Source organism: Rattus norvegicus, chromosome 7 (assembly GCF_036323735.1).
Source record: "Rattus norvegicus strain BN/NHsdMcwi chromosome 7, GRCr8, whole genome shotgun sequence".
NCBI lineage: Eukaryota > Metazoa > Chordata > Mammalia > Rodentia > Muridae > Rattus > Rattus norvegicus.
In genome coordinates, this window is record NC_086025.1 from 1,761,446 (window position 1) to 1,787,088 (window position 25,643).

At 45.3% G+C, this 25,643-nt stretch overlaps 1 protein-coding gene across 9 annotated transcripts; it reads left to right on the forward strand.

Annotated features, from left to right (window-relative positions):
- The first annotated feature begins 110 nt into the window (after positions 1 to 110).
- On the forward strand, positions 111 to 23,873 carry Pym1 (PYM homolog 1, exon junction complex associated factor). 9 transcript variants are annotated; one of them, XM_063264013.1, is made up of 5 exons: positions 111 to 1,933; positions 3,885 to 3,939; positions 13,596 to 13,627; positions 20,559 to 20,803; positions 21,022 to 21,160. In XM_063264013.1, the coding sequence occupies exons 1-4, from the start codon at positions 1,822 to 1,824 to the stop codon at positions 20,798 to 20,800; spliced, it is 441 nt and encodes a 146-aa protein (XP_063120083.1). In that variant the 5' UTR covers positions 111 to 1,821; the 3' UTR covers positions 20,801 to 20,803; positions 21,022 to 21,160. The 9 variants fall into 9 exon arrangements, with proteins under 9 accessions (XP_063120083.1, XP_063120084.1, XP_008763259.1 ...); XM_063264012.1 differs by having other exon boundaries at positions 1,111 to 1,369; positions 20,559 to 20,652; positions 21,022 to 23,873; XM_063264010.1 differs by having other exon boundaries at positions 1,878 to 1,933; positions 20,559 to 20,652; positions 21,022 to 23,873.
- Positions 23,874 to 25,643: the final 1,770 nt, after the last annotated feature.

Genomic DNA, 25,643 nt, shown 5'->3' on the forward strand with positions numbered 1-25,643 from the left:
GCCTGTTTTCCCAGCCTCTTCTTCCTCTGGGTGGGGGTACACATCCGGGGCCCAGGGCTGGGTCCAGGGCCAGTCTACTGAACAGACAATTGAGTTTCACTTCCTGCCAACCTGCAGAGATGGGGGCAGGATGTCTGAGGGGTACAGTGGTGGGGGAGTGTCCAGAGATTAAAGAGTAAACAGGTCACATTAGGATTTCCCCTCACTGAGCAGGTCCGTGGAGAGTTGTAGAGACTGCTCTTGAAATAGTTCAAATCATGCACCTCCCTCACTAATTTTCAGAGGCACCATTCCATGTTCTCATCTCTTTTTCCTCTCTGAGGAAAGGTTACTAGAGAGACAGAACTGAAGTACAATCGATGAATGAACAGATAGGGGCTGGTGGGCTTAGGGTGAAGTTCACTGGCCAGAATGATTGTCTGACTTATGCTAGCTATGCTAGCTACACTCGGCTACACTCTAGGTTCCAGCATACCTCCTCCCACCGTACACACAAACAAGAGGAAGCAAGGGCATGGGTGAACACACACACACACACACACACACACACACACACACACACAAACAGTGAGGGATTAGAAGTAAACACTTGTAATAACATGTAGTATATGCAAATAGCGTTAGTGAGTTCTTGAAAACTTTGTTGAGGTTATCAGCCTGTTTTTTTTGTTTTGTTTTGTTTCTTTTCCGGTGCTGGGGACCGAACCCAGGGCCTTGTGCTTGCTAGGCAAGTGCTCTACCACTGAGCTAAATCCCCAACCCCTTGTTTTGTTTTTTAATCAGTTTTTTCCTCCTTTTGTTTGTTTTAAAGTGAAACATATTGTCTATTGCTGAGGTAGTCACTAACCTTTTCCCCTTCTCAATTTTCCCCATCACTGTTGGACGTTGAGCAATAGAAGAGGGTGAAAGAGTTAAGGAAAAGCTTTGTAGGAGGAGGGCAGAGTCTAACACCTAAGGAGAGGCGCTTGAGCCAGCACCTTCCTGACAGAAGAGGAAACAAGTTTAACAGGACCTAGCCCCAAAGGAACTAATTTGCTGAAGGGGGAAGGGAGGGATAGGGACGAGACTAAGGCGTTCCTTTGAAGAACAAGGTTCCCTACAGGGCACAACCTAACAAAGGGAGTGGCTTCACAGTCCCAATAGATTTAAGGGTGAAACTGCTGGTGGTAGCCGAAGCTAATCCGAGGTGTTGGGCGCGGCTAATTAGAATACTGACTGGGTCCGCCCTAAAGCCTTCACTCTGTGCCCTCTGACCCGGAGGATCCACTACTGAGCAGCAGGCCAAGAAGTTACCTCGCCGCTGAATCCCCAGGGCTGCTCGCCAACTCAGTCATGAAAACCTCCAGCACCCCTGAGGCCACGGGCACAGGTGATCGACCCGCAGTGCGCCGATCTTTGCGCGCTCTTTTCCTAGGTCTCTGTTCAGTTAAGCTGGGCGGCAGAGAGTGATCGACAGGCGAAGTAGACCTGCCCACCTTAAGTGTTAGTCGGGGTTTTCGTGCATCCCCTGCACTCCTGAGACTCTTCTGCTCGTGCCAATGAGCGCCCTGGAATTTGGTGCAGGCTACGGGCCTTGCATCTTCCTTTCCTCTTTTACCAGCTTTTCTACTGGGCCTTGAGCCTGAGAGGACTGTCTGGAGTAAGGCTTATGTAGGAACTTCTCTTCGAATCCAGAGGATTGTTTTATATACATCAGGAGGTCAACAGTGGTATCGGTGGTAGTAAAAGAGCTCACGACTATGAGCGTCTACACTCCCCTTTCCGCCTCCCGAGTCAAAGAAATGGGGCAGTCTCTCTTTAAGATTAAAATGGTGGCTTGCTATGAGGAGAACTCCACTTCCGGCGGGGAGGGGGCGGGACCCCAGCCCGCTCACGCCGGAAGTGGTTAGGGTTCTCAAGATGGCGACTCCCTATGTAACTGACGAGACCGGCGGTGAGTTCGGGAATCCGGGAGCCGCTTCTCTCGGGATTCTTGGGTTAGGGGTTCAAACTTGGAAAAGGGTTTGTGCCACGCCCATCCCGGGGCTCCTCCTTTGCCACGTCCCCGTATCGCTTTCTCCATTCATTCCTTTGGGTTATTACCTGCGCCCCCTTCTGGTCTCGTGTCTGGGGGGGGGTCTCTGCTTCCGGTCTCCCAAACCCTGGGGTCCTTCAATGTCCCCTGCTCCGGGACCCTTAGGAGCCTCAGCTATTTCTAGTTGTTGGAGTCCCGTACCTTTTCAGGGTTCTCCAGCATTACGAGCTCCTGCACTATCAGTTCCCTCCAATTCCAGCCTTCTTCCCCCCTCCCCCATCTCTTACTGTTATACCTGCTCTCTACCTTTCCCTGTCTCCATTCTTTTTTCTCCGAGCTGTATCTGCTGATGATCTCATTGCTACATAGTGCTTTCCTCACTCTTTGCCCGGTCTTCATTTGTTTGGGGGTGGGGGAGGAAGTGTCACTGAAATCCAAGAGGTGTGAAGGGAAGAGGAATTTAACTTTCAGCTTGACTTTTCTCACTAATGGAGTTTTCCATTTAAAGTGAGAGAAAACAAACAGGAAAGTATCTACTGGCCTTCCTCTCAACATCTTTGACAATTGAGAGAACCCCATTATTTCTTTAAGTTTGAGTAGAATTTCATTCCAGCTGTCTGAAATGTTTAAGTCTGCTGTTTGTGTGTGGAAACTGAGAATCAGTTTTATGTTTTTGTCTTGTTTGTAATTGCCTTGTCTTTGGAATAATGTGCAATGTTAACTAAGAGTGATCAAATAGTTATAAGAGAGACATTTGAAAAACTCAGTGCAAGCATCTGGTAATTGTTTTTGTAGCCCTCATTTTGGTCTTCATGTGTGGTCACTGACTCTAAGGTTTTGTAGAAGTGATTCTGTGATTGTGCGGTAATACACCATGTGTTTTAAAGTGTGCCTTGTATGCTTCTTGGTTTGCTTTATATGTTCCTTATTAAGTAGACTTCCTGTTTTATAATATTTAATGACAACTTGATTTTCTGCCACCTTTCCCTGTTCTTGCATTCCAAAGCGTTGTAGCAGTGTTGCCTTATGTTCTCTACTCAGTAGGTCTTATAGCTAGCAACTGGTTTTGTCTTGTTTTTTAAAGACAGGCTCTCACTATGTGCCCTTACTTGGTCTGGAACTCCCAATGCAGACCACACGTCTCTGCCTCTCAGACGCTGGGATCAAAGGCATGCACCACTGTGCCCAACCTTTAAAAAGCAACTTTTTCTTTAACCCTCCTCCAGTCCCCAGGTGTGGTCTCTCTATGTGGCCCTGGCTGGCCTGGAGCTCACTGTGTAGAGATCCACCTGCCTCTGCCTCCCTTGTTGTGGGATTAAAGGCGTGTATTACCATGACAGGCAGCTTGCAGCAAAAGCTTCTTATTCTTTTTATGTATGTGTTCCATCTGGCCCCTGCCCTGCCACAGAGATGTTTTCTGTTCTTTGTGATCTCTGTGGCTCCGTAGAAAAGGAAAGTGAGCTGTTCTTTTGCTTCTCTGCTTTTCAAATGCTATTGTAGCAAAATAGCAGTGTTCCTGTCTACTGCCCACAGATGATGGGGTTTTTGGTATTTGTTTTTTAAAGACTTATTCTATGTGTGTGATTATTTTGCCTGTGTGTATGTCTGTGCATCATTTGTGTGGTTGGTGACCACAGAAGTCAGAAGAGGTATTAGATCTGGAGTTGTAGTTAGAAGCCAGTGTAAGTCAGTACTGGGAATCAAACCCCCAAGTCCTCAGTCCTCTGCAGTAGCCACTCTTAATCCCTGAGCCAACTCTCTAGCCCTTTTGTTTTTATTTTTGTTGTTATTCTGTCTGTAGCAGCTTGGGAATACTCTGAACTCCCTACTTCCTGAGCACGAGATCATTGACGTACCTTTGTATTTTCAGCTACACCTCAGGATTACTACAACCTGGACCTCATCTGTGACACATTTCCTTTCAGGTATTCCCCTTCGCTTTAGCCTCCTCACCAGTCGCCATTTGACTGTCTCAAGTCCACAGAGGCAGCTTTTTGCCCTCTTTAGGTTTCCTGGTTCCATGTGTGTGAATGTGTGTACTTGCCTGTGTGCACGTGCATGTGTGGGTGCAGTCCACATGCATGTGGAGGCCAGATGTTGATGTCAAGTGTTTTCCTTGACCCCCCCCCCCTTCCCCTGCCACACCTCCTTATATCTGACAAGATCTTTCCCTGTAACCCAGAGTTTGGTGACTCAGTTAGTCTAGCTAGGTGCTCCTGGGATCCTGGCTCTGTCTCCCAAGTGCTGGGATTGTAGGCAGGCCACCAACCCACAGTGTGTCCGAGGATGCTGGTGAGCTGTCTGTTCTGGTCCTTACGGTCGTGTGCAGGGTGGCAAGTGCTTTAACTTCCAAGCCGTACCCTTACCCTCCCCCCCTTACTGCTTTTTTTGTTTGTTTGTTTGTTTGTTTGTTTGTTTTCTTTTTGGTTTTGGCTGTTTTAGGTAGAGTCTCTTACAGTTCAGGCTTTCCTTGAACTGTTCTTGTCCCCACCTCCTATGCCTGAATTGCAGGCATTCAGTTCAGTACTGTACATGGCTGTCGTCGTCATCTTGAATGATATCCACCGACTCTTTTCTTAGTTTCTGGTTTTAGGCTGTAATATATTACTAGAAAGGAAAGTCAGAAGTTAAAAGATTCAGTATTAACTTCTATCAGTGTCACAGCGTTTGCCAATTCCTGCTTCCTGGTGTCCTAAATTCTCCTGCAACTGTCTTACCAGCTTGTTTCCAAACCTCTTCCTTTTGAGGCAAATACCCTTACTTTCTATGTCATTGGAAAATTAAAGACTGTCATTTCCGTCTCTGAGCTACGGCCAGGTAGGTATCTGCACCTCCTTCCCTCCTGCCTTCGTTCACAGCCGCTTGAGCACTGGGATTATGTGCGTGGGCTGCACTGTTAAGTCCAGATTTCTTCTATTGCATCTCTCTTGGTCTGTTGCTGAACTGTGGTTGTCATCCCCAGTGCTTGTCTCCTGTGGAATGTCAGGTCTCACCAGTCTGTTGCTTGACTGTGGTTGTCATCCCCAGTGCTTCCTATCCTGTGTTGCCTACACCGTTTTCTTTTCTAATGCTGAATGTCTAACTCTTGGCTGTACCTTTCAGATTCACCTTTTCTGAGCTTTCCAGTGTTATTTCCTGTTATGGGCATCCTTTCCTAGCCAACTCTAGAGCAACCTTTTTGTCTCTTTTTAAGATTTTGGTATGGGGTTGGGGATTTAGCTCAGTGGTAGAAGGCCCTGAGTTCGGTCCCCAGCTCCGAAAAAAAAAGAAAAAAGAAAAAAAAAGATTTTGGTAGATTTTATTTATTCTGAAGCAATGAGATGATATAGACTTGGTTTTTCAGAACAGTTTCAGATTTTTAGAACAGTTGAGAAGATGGTTCAAAGAATTCCTATATACCTTACATCTTTTCCCTTTTACTAGCACTTTATATTGATAAAGTATATTTCTTACTGTAAGCTAACCAGTATCAGTATGTTATTAGTTAAAGTCAAAGGTTATTCAGGCCAGGCATGGTGGTTATACCTGGTTCCCAGCACTTAGGAGGTAGAGACAGAGCCCTACACTCTGAGACCAGCCTGGGTTACCTAGACCTTGTCTCCAAAAACCAAGCAAAAACACAAACCCAAATTATTGAAACTTCCTTAAGCTGGGGGTGGTAGCCCAGGCCTATAATCCCAGCAATAAGAAGGTAGAGACAGTCTTACCTCTTGAGTTTAAGGACAGCGTGATCTATACTGCCTTGAAGGAAGGAAGGAAGGAAGGACCGACCTTTTATAATTTTTTTTTTCTGATCCAGGATCTCATCTAGCATGTCATCACATGTAGGTTCCATGTCTAGTGTGTCATTACTTGTAGGTTTCATGTCTCTCATCTAGAATGTCATCACATGTAGGTTCCATGTTGTCTCTCATCTAGCATGTAGGTCTCATGCCTCCTTAATGATAGTTTCCCGCACTTTTCTTGTCCTCAGTTACCTTATGGGCTTTTTTGTGGGGGTGTACATGTGTGAGTGTCTGTCCGCTCATGATTTCAGAGGCCCGAGGAGGCCACTCCCTAGTGACAGGGTCTCTTGCTGGGTCACAGGTGCGTATGGCCATACCTGCCTTTCTACTTGCATGCTAGTGATGCTTTTAAGCGTATTTAGTATGTTTGAGTGTTTTGCCAACATATGTTACATACGTGTTTGGTGTCTGTAGTCAGAATATAGTTGTTAGCTGCCACATGAGCGCTGGGAATTACACCGGGGTCCTCCGTGAGAGCAGCGCGTGATCTTGACTGTCAGGAGCCGATTCGCCAGCCCAGCGGTAGTGAGGGTTTTAACTCAGGTGCTGTGCTTGCTCCCACAGCAGGGCCTTTGCCCAGAGCCACCCCTCCCAGGTGTGTATGAAACACAGTCCAGTCCAGGGAGGCCTTGACCTCTGGAGCTACCTTTCCTCAGCCTACTGAGTGCTAGTGTCCCAGGTGTATGTCTCCATCCCCAGACGCTTAGACTAGTTGGGTTTGGAGGAAAACAATAGAAACTATGGAGGAAGACATACAGGTTACAGGTTATAAGATAGCAGTGATTTCCCCAACCCTGTGTATAGTAACACTGATATCGTCTGAAGTAGTGTTTATAAAGTTTTTCCACTGTAAAAGTTTACCTTTCCTCATTTAAAATTATTTTTATGTATATGGAGGTTTTGTCTGGACATGTGTCTGTCTACTTCCTGTGCCCAACAAAGGGCATTGGATTCCCAGGAACTGCCTGTATGGGCAGTTGTCAGCTGCCATGGGTGCTGGGAATTGAACTCTGGTCCTCTAGAAGAGCAGTTAGTACTTATCTTCCCACCCCTACCTCATGTTTAATGGAGGCTATCGGTCACTGTGAGCCCAGGTAAGGATAAAGGTATTAGGCTTTCTTTTTAAGGACAGATTATTTGGGCTCTTCTTTCTAACCTTGTTTTTTGTTTTGGTAGAGCAGGCTATCCTGGAATTCACTTAGGAAACTCAGGCTGTCCTTGAACTCACAGTCATTTTCCTGTTTTAGCTTTCCAACTGCTAGATTTACAGGTGTGAGTGCACACACATGCTCATTCAGTTATTTGCTTAACATCATTTTGCTGATGTTTATTTTATTAGGGTTAGCGAGTATTCATTTATCTCATAGTTCACACATCTCTGCTCTACTTATGGGCAGGGTGGGGAGCTTGTGATGCCAAGGGCTGGAGCGTTTAGGCAGGACTTGTGTCACTCAGCTCTGCCTCCCTCTTGCCTTCCAGCCTGCCGTTGCTTCATTGTTTGTTTCAGACAGGCCTCTCTATGTAGCCCTGGCTGTCCTGGAAATGGAACTCTGTGTAGTCCAGGCTGGCCTTGTACTCGGAGATCTGCCTGCCTCTGCTTTTGAATGCTGGGACTGAAGACGTGCCACACTACATCCAGCTTGCCCTCCACTGCGCTCAGGTGATGCTCGTGCTTCAGACTGTGCAGTAGTGAGGTCACAGGTCCGTGCTGCGCCTGGCTATCCTCGTGCTTACTGTTGTGTTAGGCAGGTCCCTTCCTTCCTTCTCTTCCTCCATCATTGTTATTTCAGACAGGATCTCCTTCTCTAGCTCTGGCTAGCCTGGTTCTTGCTATCTAGATCAGGCTGACTCAGCTTGCAATTATCCTCTTCCTTGTGACTGCTAGAATTACAGGCCTGTGCCATTTTCTTTTTCTTTTTCTTTTTTTCTGGAGCTGAGGACCGAACCCAGGGTCTTGCGCTTGAGCTAACCCCAACCCCCATGTGCCATATTTTTATCATGGTTAACTCAAGTACCTTGTACATTTGTTTGTATCTTCCTTTTTTACTTCATGTTAATATTTGCTAATTAAAAGTTCTTCAGCTGGGGAATGTGGCTATAGAACACTTAACCTGCTATATATGAGGTCCTAGGTCTGTCCCTAGTAATGCAGAAACAACTCACTAGGCCAGGTATGGTGGTAAGAGTCTTAGCATTTCAGGAGGGTGAGCCAAGAGGATCACTTGACCTTATGACTCTGGAGCTAGCCTAGGCCAGCAGAAAGAAAAAAGTTTCTAAAGCTTGTTTTTGTTTATTTTTAAATTTATTTTACTTTATGTGTATGAGTGCTTTTCTTGTAGGTATGTATGTGTACCCTGTATGTCTGTTGGGTCCCTCCTTGGAGCTAGGCTCATGGATGGTTTTGGCCACTGGGAACTGAACTTGGGTCCTGTGCAAGAGCAACAAGTGTTCTTTTTCTTTTCTTTTTTCTTTTTTTTTTTTTTTTTTTTTTCGGAGCTGAGGACCATTTTTTCTTTTTTTTTTTTTTAAATTTATTTATTAATATATAAGTACACTCACTGTAGCTGTCTTCAGACATGCCAGAAGAGGGCATCAAATCTCATTACAGATGGTTGTGAACCACCATGTGGTTGCTGGGATTTGAACTCAGGACTTGTGGGAAAGTAGTCAGTACTCTTTCTTTTTTTTTTTTTTTTTTTTTTTTTTTTTTTGGTTCTTTTTTTCGGAGCTGGGGACCGAACCCAGGGCCTTGCGCTTCCTAGGCAAGCGCACTACCACTGAGCTAAATCCCCAACCCCCAGTAGTCAGTACTCTTAACCACTGAGCCATCTCTCCAGCCCGCAACAAGTGTTCTTAATTGCTGGGCCATCTTTCCAGAAACACCCCTACCTTATTCTTCTTTTTTTTTTTAAACATTTATTCATTTATTATATATGAGTACACTGTAGCTATCTTCAGACACAACAGAAGAGAGCATCAGATCCCATTACAGATGGTTGTGAGCTACCATGTGGTTGCTGGGAATTGAACTCAGGACCTCTGGAAGAGCAGTCGGTGCTCCTAACCGCTGAGCCGTCTCTCCAGCCCCCTAGCCTGTAGTCTGTAAAAATGAAATGGTTTGTGAATTTGCATCCTTGTGCAGATACCCTGGTATGTATCTCTATACTGTCAGTGTGTACCCTGCCGAAGCAAGCACAGAGTAGTTGCCAGCAAGCCTCTGGGAATACTGCTAGTGATAAGATGGACGGTAGTGAGACTGCTAGCTTCTTTGCTTTATACAAAGCATATATGAATTTGCTGGATTCGAATTTTTTTCTTATGTGTTTCTGTGTTACACATATTAGTGGGTGTGTATGCATGTGTGGGTAAAGGGCCGGGTCATTGACCTTGGGTATCCTCTCTTTTTTTTTTTTTTTTTTTTTTTTTTCTTTGACCGTTTTTTTACAGTCCAGACTTTATCCCCCTCCAGGTCTACCCTCTGACTTACACACACACACACACACACACACACACACACACACACCCTTTTTTCTTTTTTTCGAGACTTCACTCAGTAGGCTTGGATGACCTAGAACCTACTGTTAGACCAGGCTGGCCTCTAATGCACAGGATCGCCCGTCTCCGCTCCCTGCTTTGGGCTGAGAGCATGCAGTGCCACACCCAGCTCCACTTTGTTTCTCTGAATTTGGAGCTCACTGTACAGCTAGACTGCCTGCTGAGCAAGTGGGGTGGAGCCTCTGTCTGTCTGTCTGTCTCCCTGGCCCTGCGAATGCAGGCATGTACGGCTGTGCTGGGGTTTAGATTTCTCGTGCTTGTGTAGGAAGCGCTTCTCCAGCTGAGCCGTCTCCCCAGCCCCTGGCTTTTGCTTTGTTTTTCATTTCTATTTCCTTTGATTAGTAGTAAGTTTAAACTTTTTGTATTACACTTACGTATTTATCTGTATTTGAAGTGAGTGATTATGCTCTCAGAGATGTCAAAGAACAACTTAAGGGACTCAGTTCTTCCCACCGTGTGCCAGGCTTGGCCAAAGCCACCGTGACTTGCTGGCCACAGTGCCAGGGCCATGTATAGTAACAGTGCTACAGCCCTTGGGATTCATGGTTTTGATTTTAGTTTGTGATACTGTTCACTAGTTGTAACTTGGAATGTCAATGAATTTCTCATCATACGTGAAATGAATATTTCATGGTTATGAAAATTGAATAAGATCCCTGTAAATATGGAGCCCTGTAACTGCTGCTACTCTTGGGAGTTGACATAGATTTATATTTGCTCTGCTCGGATCCTTAAGGATCCTTATTACCTGTGTGCTCGGTACGCAGCTTGCTGGAGAACTAGCCTGGCCTGCACAGTCCTTGCATTCAGCATTAGCCAGCTTGTGGGATACACATCTGTAATCCCAGAACTGAGGAGGCAAAGGCAGAACAACCATAAATTCAAGGTCACCCTCAGCTCCACAAGTTTGAGGCCAACCTGGGCTACATAAGACCCTGTCTCATGATACACAATCCTCTTACTTATCATGGTTTAAGATAAGGTCTCTTTAAGTCAGTCTAGCCTTGCACTCACAGCAGTAGTCTTCCTGCCTCAACTTCCTGAAAGCTGGAATTTCAGGCCTGAGCTTAATTAACTTTTGAAGATTTAGTCACACTTAGTGGCACACACAATTTTAATCCCAGCATGTGGTGCTGGGAATTGAACTCAGGATCACTGGAAGAGCAGTCAGTGCTCTTAACCACTGAGCCATCGCTCCAGCCCCAGATAATTTTTTAATGTTAAGACAGTGTACACATATACATAAAATAAATAAATCTTTAAAAAAAATTATTGTTTCACTGTTTTATATTCAAAATTGGGTCTTACATAGCCAAGTGTGGCTTTGGCTCCTGATTCTCTTTCCTCTAACACCTCTTGAATTCTAGGGTTGTCAGAATACATTGCCAGGTTAAACCTACATCTCCACCGTGAGTGTGAGAGCGTGTGTGTGTGTGTGTGTGTGTGTGTGTGTGTGTGTGTGTGTGTGTGTGTGAGTGTGTGTGTGTGTGTGATGTCTGTGTGTGTGTCTGTGTGGTGTGTTTGTGTGTGATGTCTGTGTGTGTGTGATGTCTGTGTGTCTGTGTGGTGTGTTTGTGTGTGATGTCTGTGTGTGTCTGTGAGTGATGTCAGTCTGTGTGTGTGTCTGTGTGCATCAGTCATGAGGAGGGTTTGATATGTGCACTCTTGTTCCGTGTTCCTCAGGCTGCACTTCAGCTCGAGGCAGTCTTCCTGCCTCAGTCTCCCACCTGGACTGTTGATCCTACAGTACTTAGTGTAGCGGTTTCCTGTTGGCTTACCAGAATGTGTCATGTTTAATCCACTCATAATCTGACTTCAGGCCACTGTACTTTCTTGAAGCTTTATTCTTAGAAGATAAATAAGGATTTCAAATAAGCAAAAAAGCTGTTTTCTTTTTTTGTTTGTTTGTTTGTTTTTCAAGATAGGATTTCTTTGTATAGTAGCCCAGTCAGTCACTTTGTAGACCAGGCTGGCCTCAAATTCACAGAGATTCACCTGCCACTGCCTCCCCAGTGCTGAGATTAAAGGTGTGCACCACCACTATAAAAAAAAAAACTATAACCTGGGGTTGGGGATTTAGCTCAGTGGTAGAGTGCTTGCCTAGTAAGCATAAGGCCCTGGATTCGGTCCCCAGCTCCGAAAAAAAAAAAAAAAGAAAGAAAAAGAAAAAAAAGCTATTTCCGTCATCTATAGTATCTATGCAGTATTAAACACTTGCCCCCTTAAAATAGTATTTCATATACTTTAACACCTTGTAACTCTAGGCTCTTGTTTCCCATGGCACAGTGCTGTCCTTGCTTGGAGTATTTCCTGACAATGCTGTCGTTCTTCCTTGAGAACAGTGATGATGATCATTTCTCTAACCTAGATGCTCTTTTTACTTTTTTTTTTTTAAAGATTTATTTTATTTATTTTATGTACAGCATTCTGCCTGCATATGTGACTGCAGGCCAGAAGAGGGCACCAGATCTCATTACAGATGGTTGTGAGCCACCATGTGGTTGCTGGGATTTGAACTCAGGACCTCTGGAAGAGCAGTCAGTGCTCTTAACTGCTGAGCCATCTCTCCAGCCCTTTTACAATGATTTTAATTAATTTACCTTCTTATGTTATATTGGGAGGAGGAGGACTTACTATAGTGCATTTGTGGCAATAAGAGCTCAGCTTACAGGTATCAGTTCTCTCCCTCCACCTTATACACTCATGGGATCAGACAGATGGTCAGGTCCAGCAGGCAGCTTTGGCCACCCAGCAGTCTCACTGGCTCTGTTTTTTTCTTTTTTAGAAATTGTATCCAGGGCCTGGAGAGGTGGTTCAGTGGTTAAGAGCACATGCTGGTTTTCCCAAGGACCCAGGTTTAACTCCCACCATTTGTTAACTCTAGCTCCAGAGGGACCCAGCACCTCAGGCCTCTGCAGCACCCGCAGTCGTGTGTGCATCCCCACAAATACAGACATAATTAAAATCGATAAGCCTGGAGAGATGGCTCAGTGGTTAAGAGCACTGACTGCTCTTCAGAGATTCTGAATTTGGTTTTCAGCTCCCACATCAGATAGCTTGTAACAGTCTCTAACTCCAACTCCAGGGGAACCCAGGGCTTCTGATCTCTGTGGGCATCTGCATTCATGTGCATATATCTGCGTGCAGGCACACACCTACATATAGTTTAAAAATATCTCTTAATAGCAGCAACAACAAAACCAAACCTTTGAGAAAGGAAAAAGAAACTGACCCAGGTCTTAGAGTTGTTAGTCCCGAGATCCTGCCAAGTGCAGATCTGTGTGTGACCTGGGCCTCTTTCCTTGTGGCAGGTCCCGGAGACTTTCTTCTCTACCAGGCAACTTCCAGGTCCTGTGGGATCCTCCCAAGCCTTGCCGTGTTACTATTTATTGCCTTGCTGTGACTCTTTGATCAGGACCCTGTTCATCTTGAGAATTAGTTAGCTTAGTCGTTAGGAGCACTCACTGTTCTTGCAGTCTCTGGGTTCGATTCCCAGCACCCACACGGCTGCTTGTATGTATCTGAAGCTCCAGTTCCAGAGAATCAGACACTACTTTCTAACCTCTGCAGGCACCAGGCACATGGGGCGCACACACACACAATCAAGACACTCCCCGTACAAAAATTAAAATGAAAAGAAGGAGTTGGGGATTTAGCTCAGTGGTAGAACGCTTGCCTAGCAAGCGCAAGGCCCTGGGTTCGGTCCCAAGCTCCGGAAAAAAAAGAAAAATAAAATGAAAAGAAAGTTTTTATTGCTAGTAGAGTTAAAAAATAAATAGTTTAAGGATGGTACCCATCCAATGTGGAGAAATAACAAGATTTAAAATTCTCTATGGCAGCAGTCCCTGGTCTGTAGTTTCTGACTGCAAGAGTTATCTGAAAGTCCTGATACTCTGCCCTCGATTTTCATTTCTGTGTGGGAGTTGCCAGATCTCTCCCTTCTTTTTGACTTCACCCTTGGATACACCGAGGCCAGAGGCTGCAACCAAGATAGCAGAGAATGGGTGCTTCTTTGTCATGTGTATCTCTGAGGCCGTCACACCTGGGGTCGGTTAAGCTACAAAGTTGTATCTTTTTGTCTACAGTGTCAGTTGCCTGTGGCTGAATGACAATCAAAGATACAGTGTAGTACAGTATTTCGAGATGCCATTCGTGTGTTTATTATGTTTACTGAGGTGTATTCTCACAGTCACTCTATTTTATTGTCACTTGTGATATATAGAGTAATTGCTTTATCACAGGTTTGTCGGTAAAGGAGAAAAGAGTACGAAGGGTAAGTATCCCTTCTCCAAAATGCTTGGGGTCAGAGTGGCTTTGGACTTTTCAGATTTAGAATGCTTGCATATATAATATATACTTGCATAGCTATCTTGGGAATGAGATACACCAGCTTTCACTCAAGTTTCATATATACTTGATAATAGTCTACTTATTTATTTATTTATTTATTTATTTATTTATTTATTTATTTATTGAGTCCGGGTTTCTCTGTGTAGCCCTGGCTATCCTGGTACTCCTAATGTAGACCAGGATGGCCTTGAACTCACGGGGACCCACATACTTTGTTTGCCTCTGAGTGCTGGGATTAAGGGTGTGCACCACCATGCTGGGCCTTGTTTTAATTTATTTTTTATTTATTTTATATACGTGAGTACACTGTAGCTGTCCTCAGACACACCAGAAGAGGGCATCGGCTCCCATTACAGATGCTTGTGAGCCACCATGTGGTTGCTGGGATTTGAACTCAGGACCTTTGGAAGAGCAGTCAGTGCTCTTAACCACTGAGCCCTCCATAAAAACAAGGGGGCTGGAGAGATGTGATGGCTCAGTGACCATCTGTAATGGGAGCTGATGCCCTCTTCTGGTGAGTCTGAAGACAGCTACAGTGTACTCATATGACTAAAATCTAAAAAAAAGGCCTCACTACTAGTTCTGGCTGTCCTGGAAGAAATTTTAGTTTTATAAAGCGTCCTTATTGTACTTACATTTGGTTGTGAAGTTAGATGATGTAAAATTTTCTACTCACAGCATCTTGTTAATCAGAATTTTAGTTTGGGTGGCATTTCAGAGTTTAGGTTCTTGGATTAGGGATGTTCAGCCTGTGTGCAGAGTTCAGTGCTACTTGTAGTTTTCAGCATCCACTGGGGCGTTTGGAATGTGTCCTTCAGATAAGGGTTACTGTCTACTGCATGCAGATAGCTTACATTTGTGGGTGTGCCTTTTCCTCAGTTCTGTACAGTATTGCTTATCTAGTTGCATTATCTGTTTTTATAAAATTGTTTTCTTTGCATTAGTGGCTTTAACTCTCCCTGTCCTCACATGTAAAGCTGATACTGTAACGGGCTTGTCTGTGGTGTCTTTTTTTACCGTCTTACTAGAGTGTGCTACAAGCAGACAAAGTTTTTCTTGCTTTGTTGCTGTATTTCTAGTCTAGAGTGGCTGGAACAGTAAGTGCTCGATAATGTTTAGAATCCATGTGTGCATAGATGAGGTTACTGTGTCTTTCCTATAGATATGTTAAGAGTGCACAGCTGAGGGCACCACATAAAACCACCGCCACAGATTCTGTTGTCCTCTCCAGCAAACCTTGGCTGTCTTTGTATCCCATCGATTCATTCACAATGAAAGCCTTTTCCTCTCAGTACCGTCTATAGAGGCCACCTTAAGTCAGGTCTTCACACTGCGTAACGGTCATTTCTATTTTCTATTCATAGCTTATGACTTACTTGCTCCTTAGTATCTGTGGGTTCTGCACCCGCTAATTCAACCAACCCTGGACTAAAAACAATTAAAAACCTTAAGGTGGTTAGAATCCATGTGGTGGGTGGCTACAGTCATGACATTGGGGAAAATGAAGTGGGCAGGTCACTAAAGCCCAGAAGTTCTGGCAACATAGTGAGAGGTCCTCCCCCAGTTTTATTTATGTGTACGTGTGTGTGTGTGTGTGTGTGTGTGTGTGTGTGTGTGTGTGTGTATTTGTGTGTAGGTGTCTACAAAATCCAGAAGAAGGTGTTGGCTCCCCTGGAGCTGGAGTTGCCAGGACCTGTATAGTGAGCATTGAACTTGGATTTTCTGCAAGAGCAGAATGCACTTTTAACCACAAGGTGACTCTCCAGCACCTATGTTTTTTCAGACAGCATCTTGATGTATATAGCACACGTTGAACTCTTGGTCTTTTGCCTCAGCCTCCCAAGTAAGTGGGCTATAGTTTTGTACTGTCACTCTCAGCACTGTACTTAGTTTATTGGTAAAACTCCTTGCCATCAAGTTTGGAAACAAAATCCCTACTTTTAACAAAACGGGCAGTTATGTAGATACAAGAGCAAGCAAGGCCACAGGAGGAGTCTTGTACGTATACCAAGTGCACTTTCTAAGACGCCAAGGAAGGGCACTGGTTGTTCGTCTGTGTGATTTTGTTTTTTGTTTGTTTGTTTGTTTGTGTTTTTTGAGACAAGTCTTTTCTGTGCAGCCCTGGCTGTCCAGGAACTTGCTCTGTAAACCAGGCTGGTCTGGAACTCAAGAGATCTATCTGTCTCTGACTCAGAGTACCAGGACTAAAGGTGTGAGCCACCTCTGTCCTGCTTGGGCTTTATTTATACTACTTAAAATTCACTTTTGAAGAATAGTGGGTATAATGAAGAAGTGAAAGTGTGGGTTGGGGATTTAGCTCAGTGGTAGAGCGCTTGCTAGGCAAGGCTCTGGGTTCGGTCCCCAGCTCCGGAAAAAAAAAAAAAAGTGAAAGTGTGTTTTGGCCAATAAAGCAAAGAAGAAAAGGTATAGAACATAGAGAGAGGGGTCTGGAGAACTTCAGTATTTCAGTGGCTGGAGCTGAGTAGGAATAGTCGAGACTCAGAAGTTTAAGTCTGCCAAAGACAAGTTTACCTGTCCCCTTCCTCCACGTGTGTGCCCTGTGGACTGTAGAACCCACATTTGCTCCTCTTGCTCACATCCTGAAACCTGAAGTGCTCCCTGTATCTGTCCTTCAACCACACCCATGTGTGTAAAGACGGGTGGTCTTCCACCAATCCCGATGGGTCCTGTGTCCCTCATAAAATGTTCATGAGTCACCGGATCAGAAGTGATTTCCCTCAAGCCGGGGAGGTGACTCCCAGCACTTGAGAGGCACTCTGGTGGGACCCGAGTTCAAAGATCCTGTCTCATAAAACAAAAACAAAAATAAAAGTAGTGTTGCTCTCCTTTATGTGGCTGTCATTCTCCAAGACATTTAGGTTTAAACCTGAAGCAATAAATGTTTTTTTAAATCCATATTATGCCACAAGTTAATGGGAATTCTTAGGAAGAAAAATTACTTACAGGCTGGTAAAAGTCCTCGGCATGCAAGCCCAAGGACTGAGTTAAATCTCTGCAGCCACATAACCCCGCAGTATCGACACTGTGTGTGTGTGTGTGTGTGTGTGTGCCTGTGTGCCTGTGTGTGTGTGTGTGTGTGTGTGTGTGTGTGTGTGTGTATGCCTGTGTCTGTGTGATCCTGTGCACGTACAATACACTAACACACACAATAATGATATGTTTTAAGAATGCTACAGAGAGGGGCTGGGGATTTAGCTCAGTGGTAGAGCGCTTGCCTAGGAAGCGCAAGGCCCTGGGTTTGGTCCCCAGCTCCGAAAAAAAGAACCAAAAAAAAAAAAAAAGAATGCTACAGAGAGTTTGATCGTAGCCAGAGCAGCCCTGTTTAGAAATATCTATAATTTTTTGTTTGTTTTTTGAGACAGGGTTTCTCCATGTAGACCAGGCTGGCCTGGAACTCAGAGCTCCCCCTGCCTCTGCTTCTCTCTTAAATACTAGAAATAAAGATATCTATAATCTTATAGCCACAACATAATTTTTTTTTTTTGGTTCATTTTTTCGGAGCTGGGGACCGAACCCAGGGCCTTGCGCTTCCTAGGTAAGCGCTCTACCACTGAGCTAAATCCCCAGCCCCAACACAACATAATATTTTACATATTGTGTTTATGTGTGTGTTGTGTGCTTGAGGACATGTATATGCACTATGTATGTGTAAAATTTTTAAGGATGTATTTTATTGTTAGTTGTGTATGTGTGTCTATTTGCTACATGTGTATGGGTACCCTCTGCGACCAGAGGCATTGGATGTCCTGGAGCTGGAATTCCAACTCATCCTTTAGAAGAGCAATGGCTCTTAAATGCTTAGGCATCTCTCCAGCCTCTGAGAAGTTCATAAATACATTGATGGCACCCACCCGCTATCCCTACCCTTTAGCTCCTCCTAGATCCAGCTCTTCCCACCTTGATGCCTTTTTTTTTTTTTTTTTTTTAAATAGCCCACTGAGTCCAGTTTGCACTGACTCTTTTAAGACTGGGCAATCCACCAGAGCATGGCTGACCCACCAGTGGACAGAAATCAATCAATCAATCTCTCTCTCTCTCTCCCTCTCCTCCATCCTTCCTCCCTCCCTCTACAAGGTGCTCATTTAGCAGTCAGAGGACAACTTTTGGGAGAGAGTTGGTAGTTCTTTCTCTGGAGACCCAGCTCAGGCTGTCTTGTATAGCAGTATGTGTTCATTGAGCCCCTTTCCAGCCCCTGCATGATTTCTTTAGATGTTTTTTAATTTTTAAGATTTTTTCCTATGGGTATGGGTGTTTACATGTCTGTGTACCATTTGTGTACATGCAGTGCCTGTAGAGATCAAAAGAGGGTGTTGGATCCTCCTAGAGCAGGAGTTATAGACAATTGTTAGCTGAAACGTGGTTGCTGGGAACTGAACTCAGGTCTCTGGAACAATAGTGCTTTTAACTGCTGAGCCATTTCTCCAAACCCTTGTTTAAAATTTGTCATTTTTAAAACGATGTGTTTTTCCATTCTTATAACATTGACTATAAAGTTTATTTAATTTAGTTATCTATAGATAATACTTTAAATGTTTTGGTTTGTTCTTTTGAAGGAGTCCCTTATGTTAAAATGCTGCAGGTTGGATTAACTACCAGAGGTGAAGCATTTGACCCCTTACTTCTCCGACACTCAGTGCAGTCCTACATAGCACGAGTGTCTTAGGGTTTCTGATGCTGTCATGAAACACCGTGACCAGAGTGGGAGGAAAGGGTTTATGTGGGCTTATACTTCCACATCACTCATGCTAGACTGATTTAAAACACTACTGGATGACAGATTTGTTCATTTACCAGAGGTCCTAAGACAATCTTTTCAGTAAAGGACTCATGTCAGATATTTATGTCGCATGCCATGTGCCCGATGGTAAGGTCCTGGACGGGCATCCGCAGCTGCGTGTCCCCTGTCCTGCTCCAGTACACTGCTCAGCTCAGCCAGACCAACCTCACCACTACATACAGTCTTGCTTTTCTGCACACTTGTTTTATGTGTTCTGAATGAGTATGTATGTCTGTATACTGTGTATGTGCCTGGTGCCTGTGGAGGTCAGAAGAGGGTGTCAGATCCTCTGGAAGTGGAGCTACGGATGGTTACAAGCCTCCATGTGGGTCCTCTGCAGGAGCAAGAACAGAGGCTCTTAACCCCTCAGTCATCTCTCCAGCCCCCTACCCATCTGAACGTTGTTTCAGAGGGAACTTGTCTTTCTTTTTTTTTAAAAAAAAAAATTTTTTTTTAAGATTTATTTATTTATTATATGTAAGTACACTGTAGCTGTCTTCAGACACACCAGAAGAGGGCATCGGATCTCTTTACAGATGGTTGTGAGCCACCATGTGGTTGCTGGGAATTGAACTCATGACCTCTGGAAGAGCAGTCAGGGGCTCTTAACCACTGAGCCATCTCTCCAGCCCCGGAACTTGTCTTTCAAATCCATCTTGCACTTTTCACTTACCTATTTTATTTTATGTATGTATGTGTGTGTATATGTGTGTATGTATTTATGTATGTATGTGTGTATATATGTATGTATTGAGACAGTGTCCCTTGTAGTCTAGGCTGGATTTGAAATTGCTGTGTAACTGAAGCTGAGCCTTTTCCAGATCTTTCTGCCTCACCTCTAGATCCTCTGAACAAGCAGCCAAAGCTCTTAACCGCTTCCTCCTTCAGTCCCAGCGTGGCTGTGGCTCTTGTTATTCCCTGACATCACCTGTCTGACTCACCTGAAGAGCTGGTGTACCGCTGGGAGCCTTGCCTAGTATATGAGGGCTCAGTGCTCTATGCCAGCAACTCTATACAGAATACTATCTCCTCCCTCAAAAACAAAGAAAGAAGAAGCTCTTTGTCCCCTGAGTTCTTCTCCCCAATACCATGTCTCTATTTACTTTTTTCTATCACCTCCAAGTGTTATATCATGTCTTAACCATTTTCTTCTTTTAAAAGTTTGTATTATATCTTTGCTGGGTGGTTGTGTTTTTAATTGCTGAAGCCTCTGGTCCTCTTAAAAAATATATTTAATTATTTTGAGTACTTTTTTTTTTTTTTTTTTTTTTTTTGGGTGTATGTGTGTGCATATGTGCCGTGATGCCAGAGTCGGTTCTCTCCTTTCACCATGTTGGTCCTGGGGATGAGCTAAGGTCTCCTGGAACCTTTACCTACTGAGCCTAAGGTTTATGGGGCCGGGGTATAGGTCATTTGTAGCACAAACACAGCACCATGTAAATCAACCATGTAGACTTCTGAGTGTTCTCTTGATGTCTTCCTGGGCACCTTGTTGTATCCGTGTATGCACGGATATACACACCTCACATGCACATAAATAAAAAACATGAACCAGTGTCCTTTGCATCCGCGTGTTCCCATGCCTTTGTGATCCATCTTCCTAAAAGTTTTGAATAAAATCTTTCGCTCAGTCTTCTTTTCTCTTCTCCGTGTACTTGCCTTGGCCCCTGACGGTGTGGTTTCTTTACTGCTGTTGATGTTCCCTTTGCCTTGTACTTTCTCAGAAAGCCAGCTCTCCCTGGTCTGCCTCATGTGTTACTTAGAAGCAGCAGCAGCCACTCTGTGGGGGCAAGGATTCTGAGTTAGTCAGTAAATAGCAGAAGATTGAAAGTTGATGTGAGAAGTGCCTTAGCTGTGGTCTCTCACCTCAGCACGCAGGAAGTGGAGGTGGGAGAATTGCAAGTTCAAGGCCTGCTTGTTCGACATACTGAGCCTTGTCTTTCATTAGGACGGAAGGATGGGTGCTGGGGGTTGTGCACATTTACACACACTTCTCTCACTTTGGAAGGTGTTTGGAAACGAGAGACTAACTGCAGCTTAATTTCTGTCATTTCAGGCAAGTACATTGCCTCAACACAGAGACCCGACGGGACATGGCGCAAGCAACGGAGGGTCAAAGAAGGATACGTGCCCCAAGAGGAGGTCCCAGTGTGCGTGGTTAGGCTTAACAAGGGGTATTTAGTGGGTCCCTACACAAGTATAGCGTATTATGCCGTGGAGTTCAGGGATGAATCGCCTGGGCCTGAAAGAAATGGAAGGAGGGACAACGGTCTCAGGAGAGGAAGGAGCTGGGATTGAGGGGTGAGTGGGGGTTTCCCCAACTAGTCTTGTTCCTTTGACCTCTCTTCTCCAGGATCTCTAGACAGCAGTCAGAGGGCCAGAGCCTTGAGTTCTAGAACTTTGGTACAGACCAGGGACCCTGAAGGGCAGAGAAAACGGGAGTGCAATGGGAAGGGGTGAGGTGGGAGGAGTGAGGCTGGGGTTAGTCCTGGAAGCTTTAGCATCTCTGTTTCTTGCAGCTATGAAAACAAGTATGTGAAGTTTTTCAAGAGTAAACCGGAACTTCCCCCAGGGCTGAGCCCTGAGGCCACCACACAGGTCACACCATCCAGACCTGACAGTGGTGAAGCAGGCCTCTCCAAGACAGCCAAACGCAACCTGAAGCGGAAGGAGAAGAGGAGGCAGCAGCAGGAGAAAGACGCGGAGGCCTTGAGCAGGACTCTTGATAAGGTGTCTCTGGGAGACTCAGCCCAGATGCCCAGTGCTCACCATGGCCCCCAAGCCACCCCTCCAGCTGCCTCCGATGCACCTGACTCTGCTGCCACCACAGAGAAAGCCAAGAAGATCAAGAACCTGAGGAAGAAGCTGCGACAGGTGGAGGAGCTGCAGCAGCGCATCCAGGCCGGGGAGATCAGCCAGCCTAGCAGAGAGCAGCTGGAGAAGCTGGCACGGCGGAGGGTGCTGGAGGAGGAGCTGGAGGACTTGGAGTTGGGCCTGTGAGGCTTCAGGAGTAGGGGAGTGGACTGCAGAACAAACCATGGGGTGCTCTGGGGTCCAGGGAGCGTGGGCCGCAGCAGTCAGGAGGGGCACCCCCATACTGGCTCACTTCCACCTCCTCTGGCCCGACTCCGTCCTCCAGAGCCGAGGCTCTCTCTCCTTCATCCCTTTCCCTTCTCAGCTCCCATTTTTGAACTTTTCCCTTCCATCCATTGTTCACAGTCTGAGTGCTGACCCCAGGTACCTCTGCTGCTGATCTGGGTGTCTTGTTGAAAAGGAACCCCAGGAGGGTGGGAGTCTGTCGGAGATCTGAGGCTGAGGGTACAAGGAGTACCCACGTTTTAGAGTCTTGGTTCCTGTTCAGTGTTTATGAGTTACTTCCCTGCCATCCCGAACCTCTTCTTCCTCTTCCTCTTCCTCCTCCTCCTCCTCTTTTTTTTTTTTTTTTTTTTTTTAAAGGCAGTAAGAATAAATTCAACTAGACGGCATGGCTCAGGCTTTGACTCTCTTCTCAACTCTTGTTCTGTCTATGAAGAAGACACTAGGGTTTTAATGGTGCTGGGGACTGAACCCAGGGCCTTGCACATGATAGCCCTGCCACTAATCTGCATCCTAACCCTTAACACTTCACCATCATACATGCAACTGGCTGTGGTAGCACACACCTGTAGTAGGACTGGAGTCAGGCGGGATCGCCAACATTTCAAGGCCAACCTGGTCTATCTCAACAAAGTAATGTAGGGCAAAATTACACTTCAGTAAACAGAAGTTAGCATTGAAATGTAGTAAAATTTAGAACAAGATTAATTTGACACTAATGTATGTGTCATTGTGCCACAGAACAATACATCTGCTGTACCTTCCTTATTGCTTCTGAAGTTAACTGTAAACCAGTTGAAATTTCACCTTGGATGATGCCCAAGATGGTGTCAGGGCAAAGTAATGACTTACTGAGATATATCCAAAAGATCTGCTGTTCATCTCTTGTCTTACCCATGCTGCACCTTTGTCACAGAGTACTGGGAACCAGGGTTAGCTCTCAGGAATTCAGAGGCCACCAAAATTAACCCCGTTAAACTCTTACCCTCTCCCAGGCCTTTTAAAGCTTTTGGATCTTTGAGAATCCTTCCTTTACCATTACTGTCACCCTCAAACATGAGCTAAGTCACCCATGTCTGTGTGCTCCATGTGTGCTTGCCCATGGTACACAGACGTGGAGAAGACATCCACCTTGTAAGGCTTGATGATTCTGAACCTCAGGGATCCACCTGTGTCCACCTCCCTAGACAAGCTCCTTGAGGCCCCCACCCCTCTTGTGTGAACTCGCTTGTGTTTTACCCACGAGCTGTCTTCCCTACCTGTAATGGTTGTCAAACATCACATTTGCTTAGTTCTCAACCACCCTCAGTAGACAATGAGATCCAGCTAGTCAGTTAGTTTGAGACCTCAGCTGGCTTAGATCTGGAATTCACTGCCTCTGTTTCCCCAGTACCGGGCTTACAGGTGTGGGCTACTGTATTCCTTGAGCTTAACGGTTAAATTCTCAAATATCCAGCTGAAATAAGGCCTGGAACCATGCATAGAAAAGAACGTGGTTAATGGTAAATTCTTTTTTTTTTTTCTTTTTTCCAGAGCTAGGGACCAAACCCAGGGCCTTGCGCTCGCTAGGCAAGCGCTCTACCGCTGAGCTAAATCCCCAACCCCAATGGTAAATTCTTAGTCTGGAAACACTAAGAGACCAAGAGCCTGCGTTCCTTATTGTAGGAACCTGACAATTACTACAGATTTAGTTGCAGATATCATACTTTATGATAAGCACACATAAATGCTTACAGGTTTCTGAGGGGTAGGGTGAGATTGGAGTTAAATGTCAGAGTGCTTACCTAGTATGGACAAAGTCCTGGGTGTAATTCCCAGAACCACGTAAAACAACAAGACAGCACAAGCCTGCAGTCCCAGCACACAGTTCAAGGCAATTCTGAATCCTCACTGCTAATGTGAGACAAAATTTTGAGTAACGAAAGCTCCCTGAGGCAAGACCTACACCAGGACTCCTGGTGGAGTGTGCTGGATACTTTTATGTCAACATAAGTGAAGTCATGAGGGACCCTCAAGAAAATGCCTCCAAAGGATGGGCCTGAAGGGAGGGCATTTTCTTAGTGGGTGGTGCTATCCCTGACCTGGTGGTCCTGGGTTCTATCAGAAAGCAGGATGAGCTAGCTACAAGGAGCAAGCCAGTGAGCAGCATCCCTCCATGGCCTCTGCATCAGCCTCTGCCTCCAGGTTCCTGCCCTGTTTAAGTTTCTGTCCTGACCTCCTTCAATGAGGATCAGTGCTGTAGAAACATAGGCAAAATAAACCCTTTCCTCCCCAACTTTCTTTGGTGGTGTTTCATCTCAGTAACAGAAACCCTACGATGCCCCCTATAAGATGGAAAAATTAAAAAAAAAAAAAAAAGCCATCTTCTGCTGCCTTAGATCCTGCCTCAAAATCAAACTTGTTTTTTTGTTTTGTTTTTCAAGACAGGGTTTCTTTCTGTACCCTTGGTTGCCCTGGAACTAGCTCTGTAGACCAGGCTGACCTCGAACTGGCAAAGATCCACCCATACCTCCCAAGTGCTTAAAGGCATGTACCACCACACCCTGGCTGAAATGAATATTTTTTTCAAGGATTTATTTTTTATGCTTATGTGTCTATGTGAATGTCAGCGGAACACTGGTCAGGTCCCTGTGGATTCCAGAAGAGGGTGTAGCATTCCTTGGAGTTGGAGTTACAGGTAGTTATGAGCTGTCTGAGGTGGGTCCTGGTAACTGAATTCAGAGGACCGCTGCAAGAGCGGTATGCTCTTAACCACTGAGTCATTTATCCAGCCCTGATAAAAATCCTTTGTTAAAGCCAGGTAGAAGCTGGTGTGGTGGTGCACATCTTTAATCCCAGGACTCAGGACTCTGCAGACAGAGCTTAAGGAGTTTCGGGCCAGCCAGGGCTGCATAGTAAGAACCCTGTCTCAAAGGGGCAAAAATTAAAGCTAACAGACATAACTGCTGTATATTAGTTTTCAGCTGCCCTGATGAGACACCGTGACTTAGAGAAGAGCTAGTTTGGGGCTCACAGTTTCAGAACACGAGAGTCCATGGCCATCGTGGAGAGGGAGCATGGTAGCAGGTAGGCTGGCATGGGCCTGAGTGCTGGGATTAAAGGGTTATGCCATCATAACCAGGCCTCAGGTTGGGTCTTTGTGAGCATCCTCCTGCATCCCTATCCCCCATGTTAGGATTATAGGCACACACTTCCATGCTCAGCAAAGGTGGCATTTGAATAATGTGACTAATACTTCATGAATGTCAGCCGGTGAAGACTTGGCCTGCGTTTGCAGGTCTCAGTGTGACAGGTATGTGGCCAACTTGCTTTCAGTTTTGCAGGTTCTGTCTCCCTCCACAAAAGAGCATTTACATGTAAGGCAAGAGTCTTCAAAACATGGCCCATGGGCTGGAGGGATGGCTCAGTGGTTAAGAGCACCAACTGCTCTTCCAGTGGTCCTGGGTTCAAATCCCAGCAACCACATAGTAGCTCACAGCCATCTGTAATGGGATCCGATGCCCTTTTCTGGTGTGTCTGAAGACAGCAATGTTGTATTCATATAAATAAAATAAATCTTTTATATATTTGGTTGTGAGCTTAACTTTTAACGGCTGAGCCATCTCTCTAGCCCAAAATAAATCTTAAAAGAAAAAAAAAAAAACCATGGCCCATGAAGCTGGTAAACTTAGAGCCCCCCCGCCCCCCGCTCTGAAATACGTCCCTTCAGCATCATAGTGGCTATTCTAGGCTGAAGAACTTAGCTGGTCTTTGCTGCATTGTGGAGTCTTCTTTCGCCCATCCTTTACCCCCCCCCCCCAGTTCCAGTTCACCCCATCAGTAGAAAGGAGAGAGACAGCTTAGAATATTCTTTTATTTCTTCTTTGAGTACGACTACCAGCAAACCATAACCCACACCCCTGAGTGAGCAACAACCACCCACCTTGCTTCCCAGGGTCCCAGCGTGTTATTTAAAACGCAGTTCTGCAACTGCCGTGCCTCAGCCCCATATCCCCACGTGACTTAGGGTTACTATTAATGTGACAAAACACTGTGTTACCTGGCA

Bases quoted from the DNA above. Each gene is read 5' to 3' on its own strand.
- Pym1 (XM_063264012.1), top strand. From the start codon at position 1,333: ATGAAAACCTCCAGCACCCCTGAGGCCACGGGCACAG. The intron at 13,628-20,558 runs GTAAGTATCCCT...CTGTCATTTCAG, and splicing joins AGGAGAAAAGAGTACGAAGG to GCAAGTACATTGCCTCAACA. The intron at 20,653-21,021 runs GTGCGTGGTTAG...TGTTTCTTGCAG, and splicing joins CCCCAAGAGGAGGTCCCAGT to CTATGAAAACAAGTATGTGA.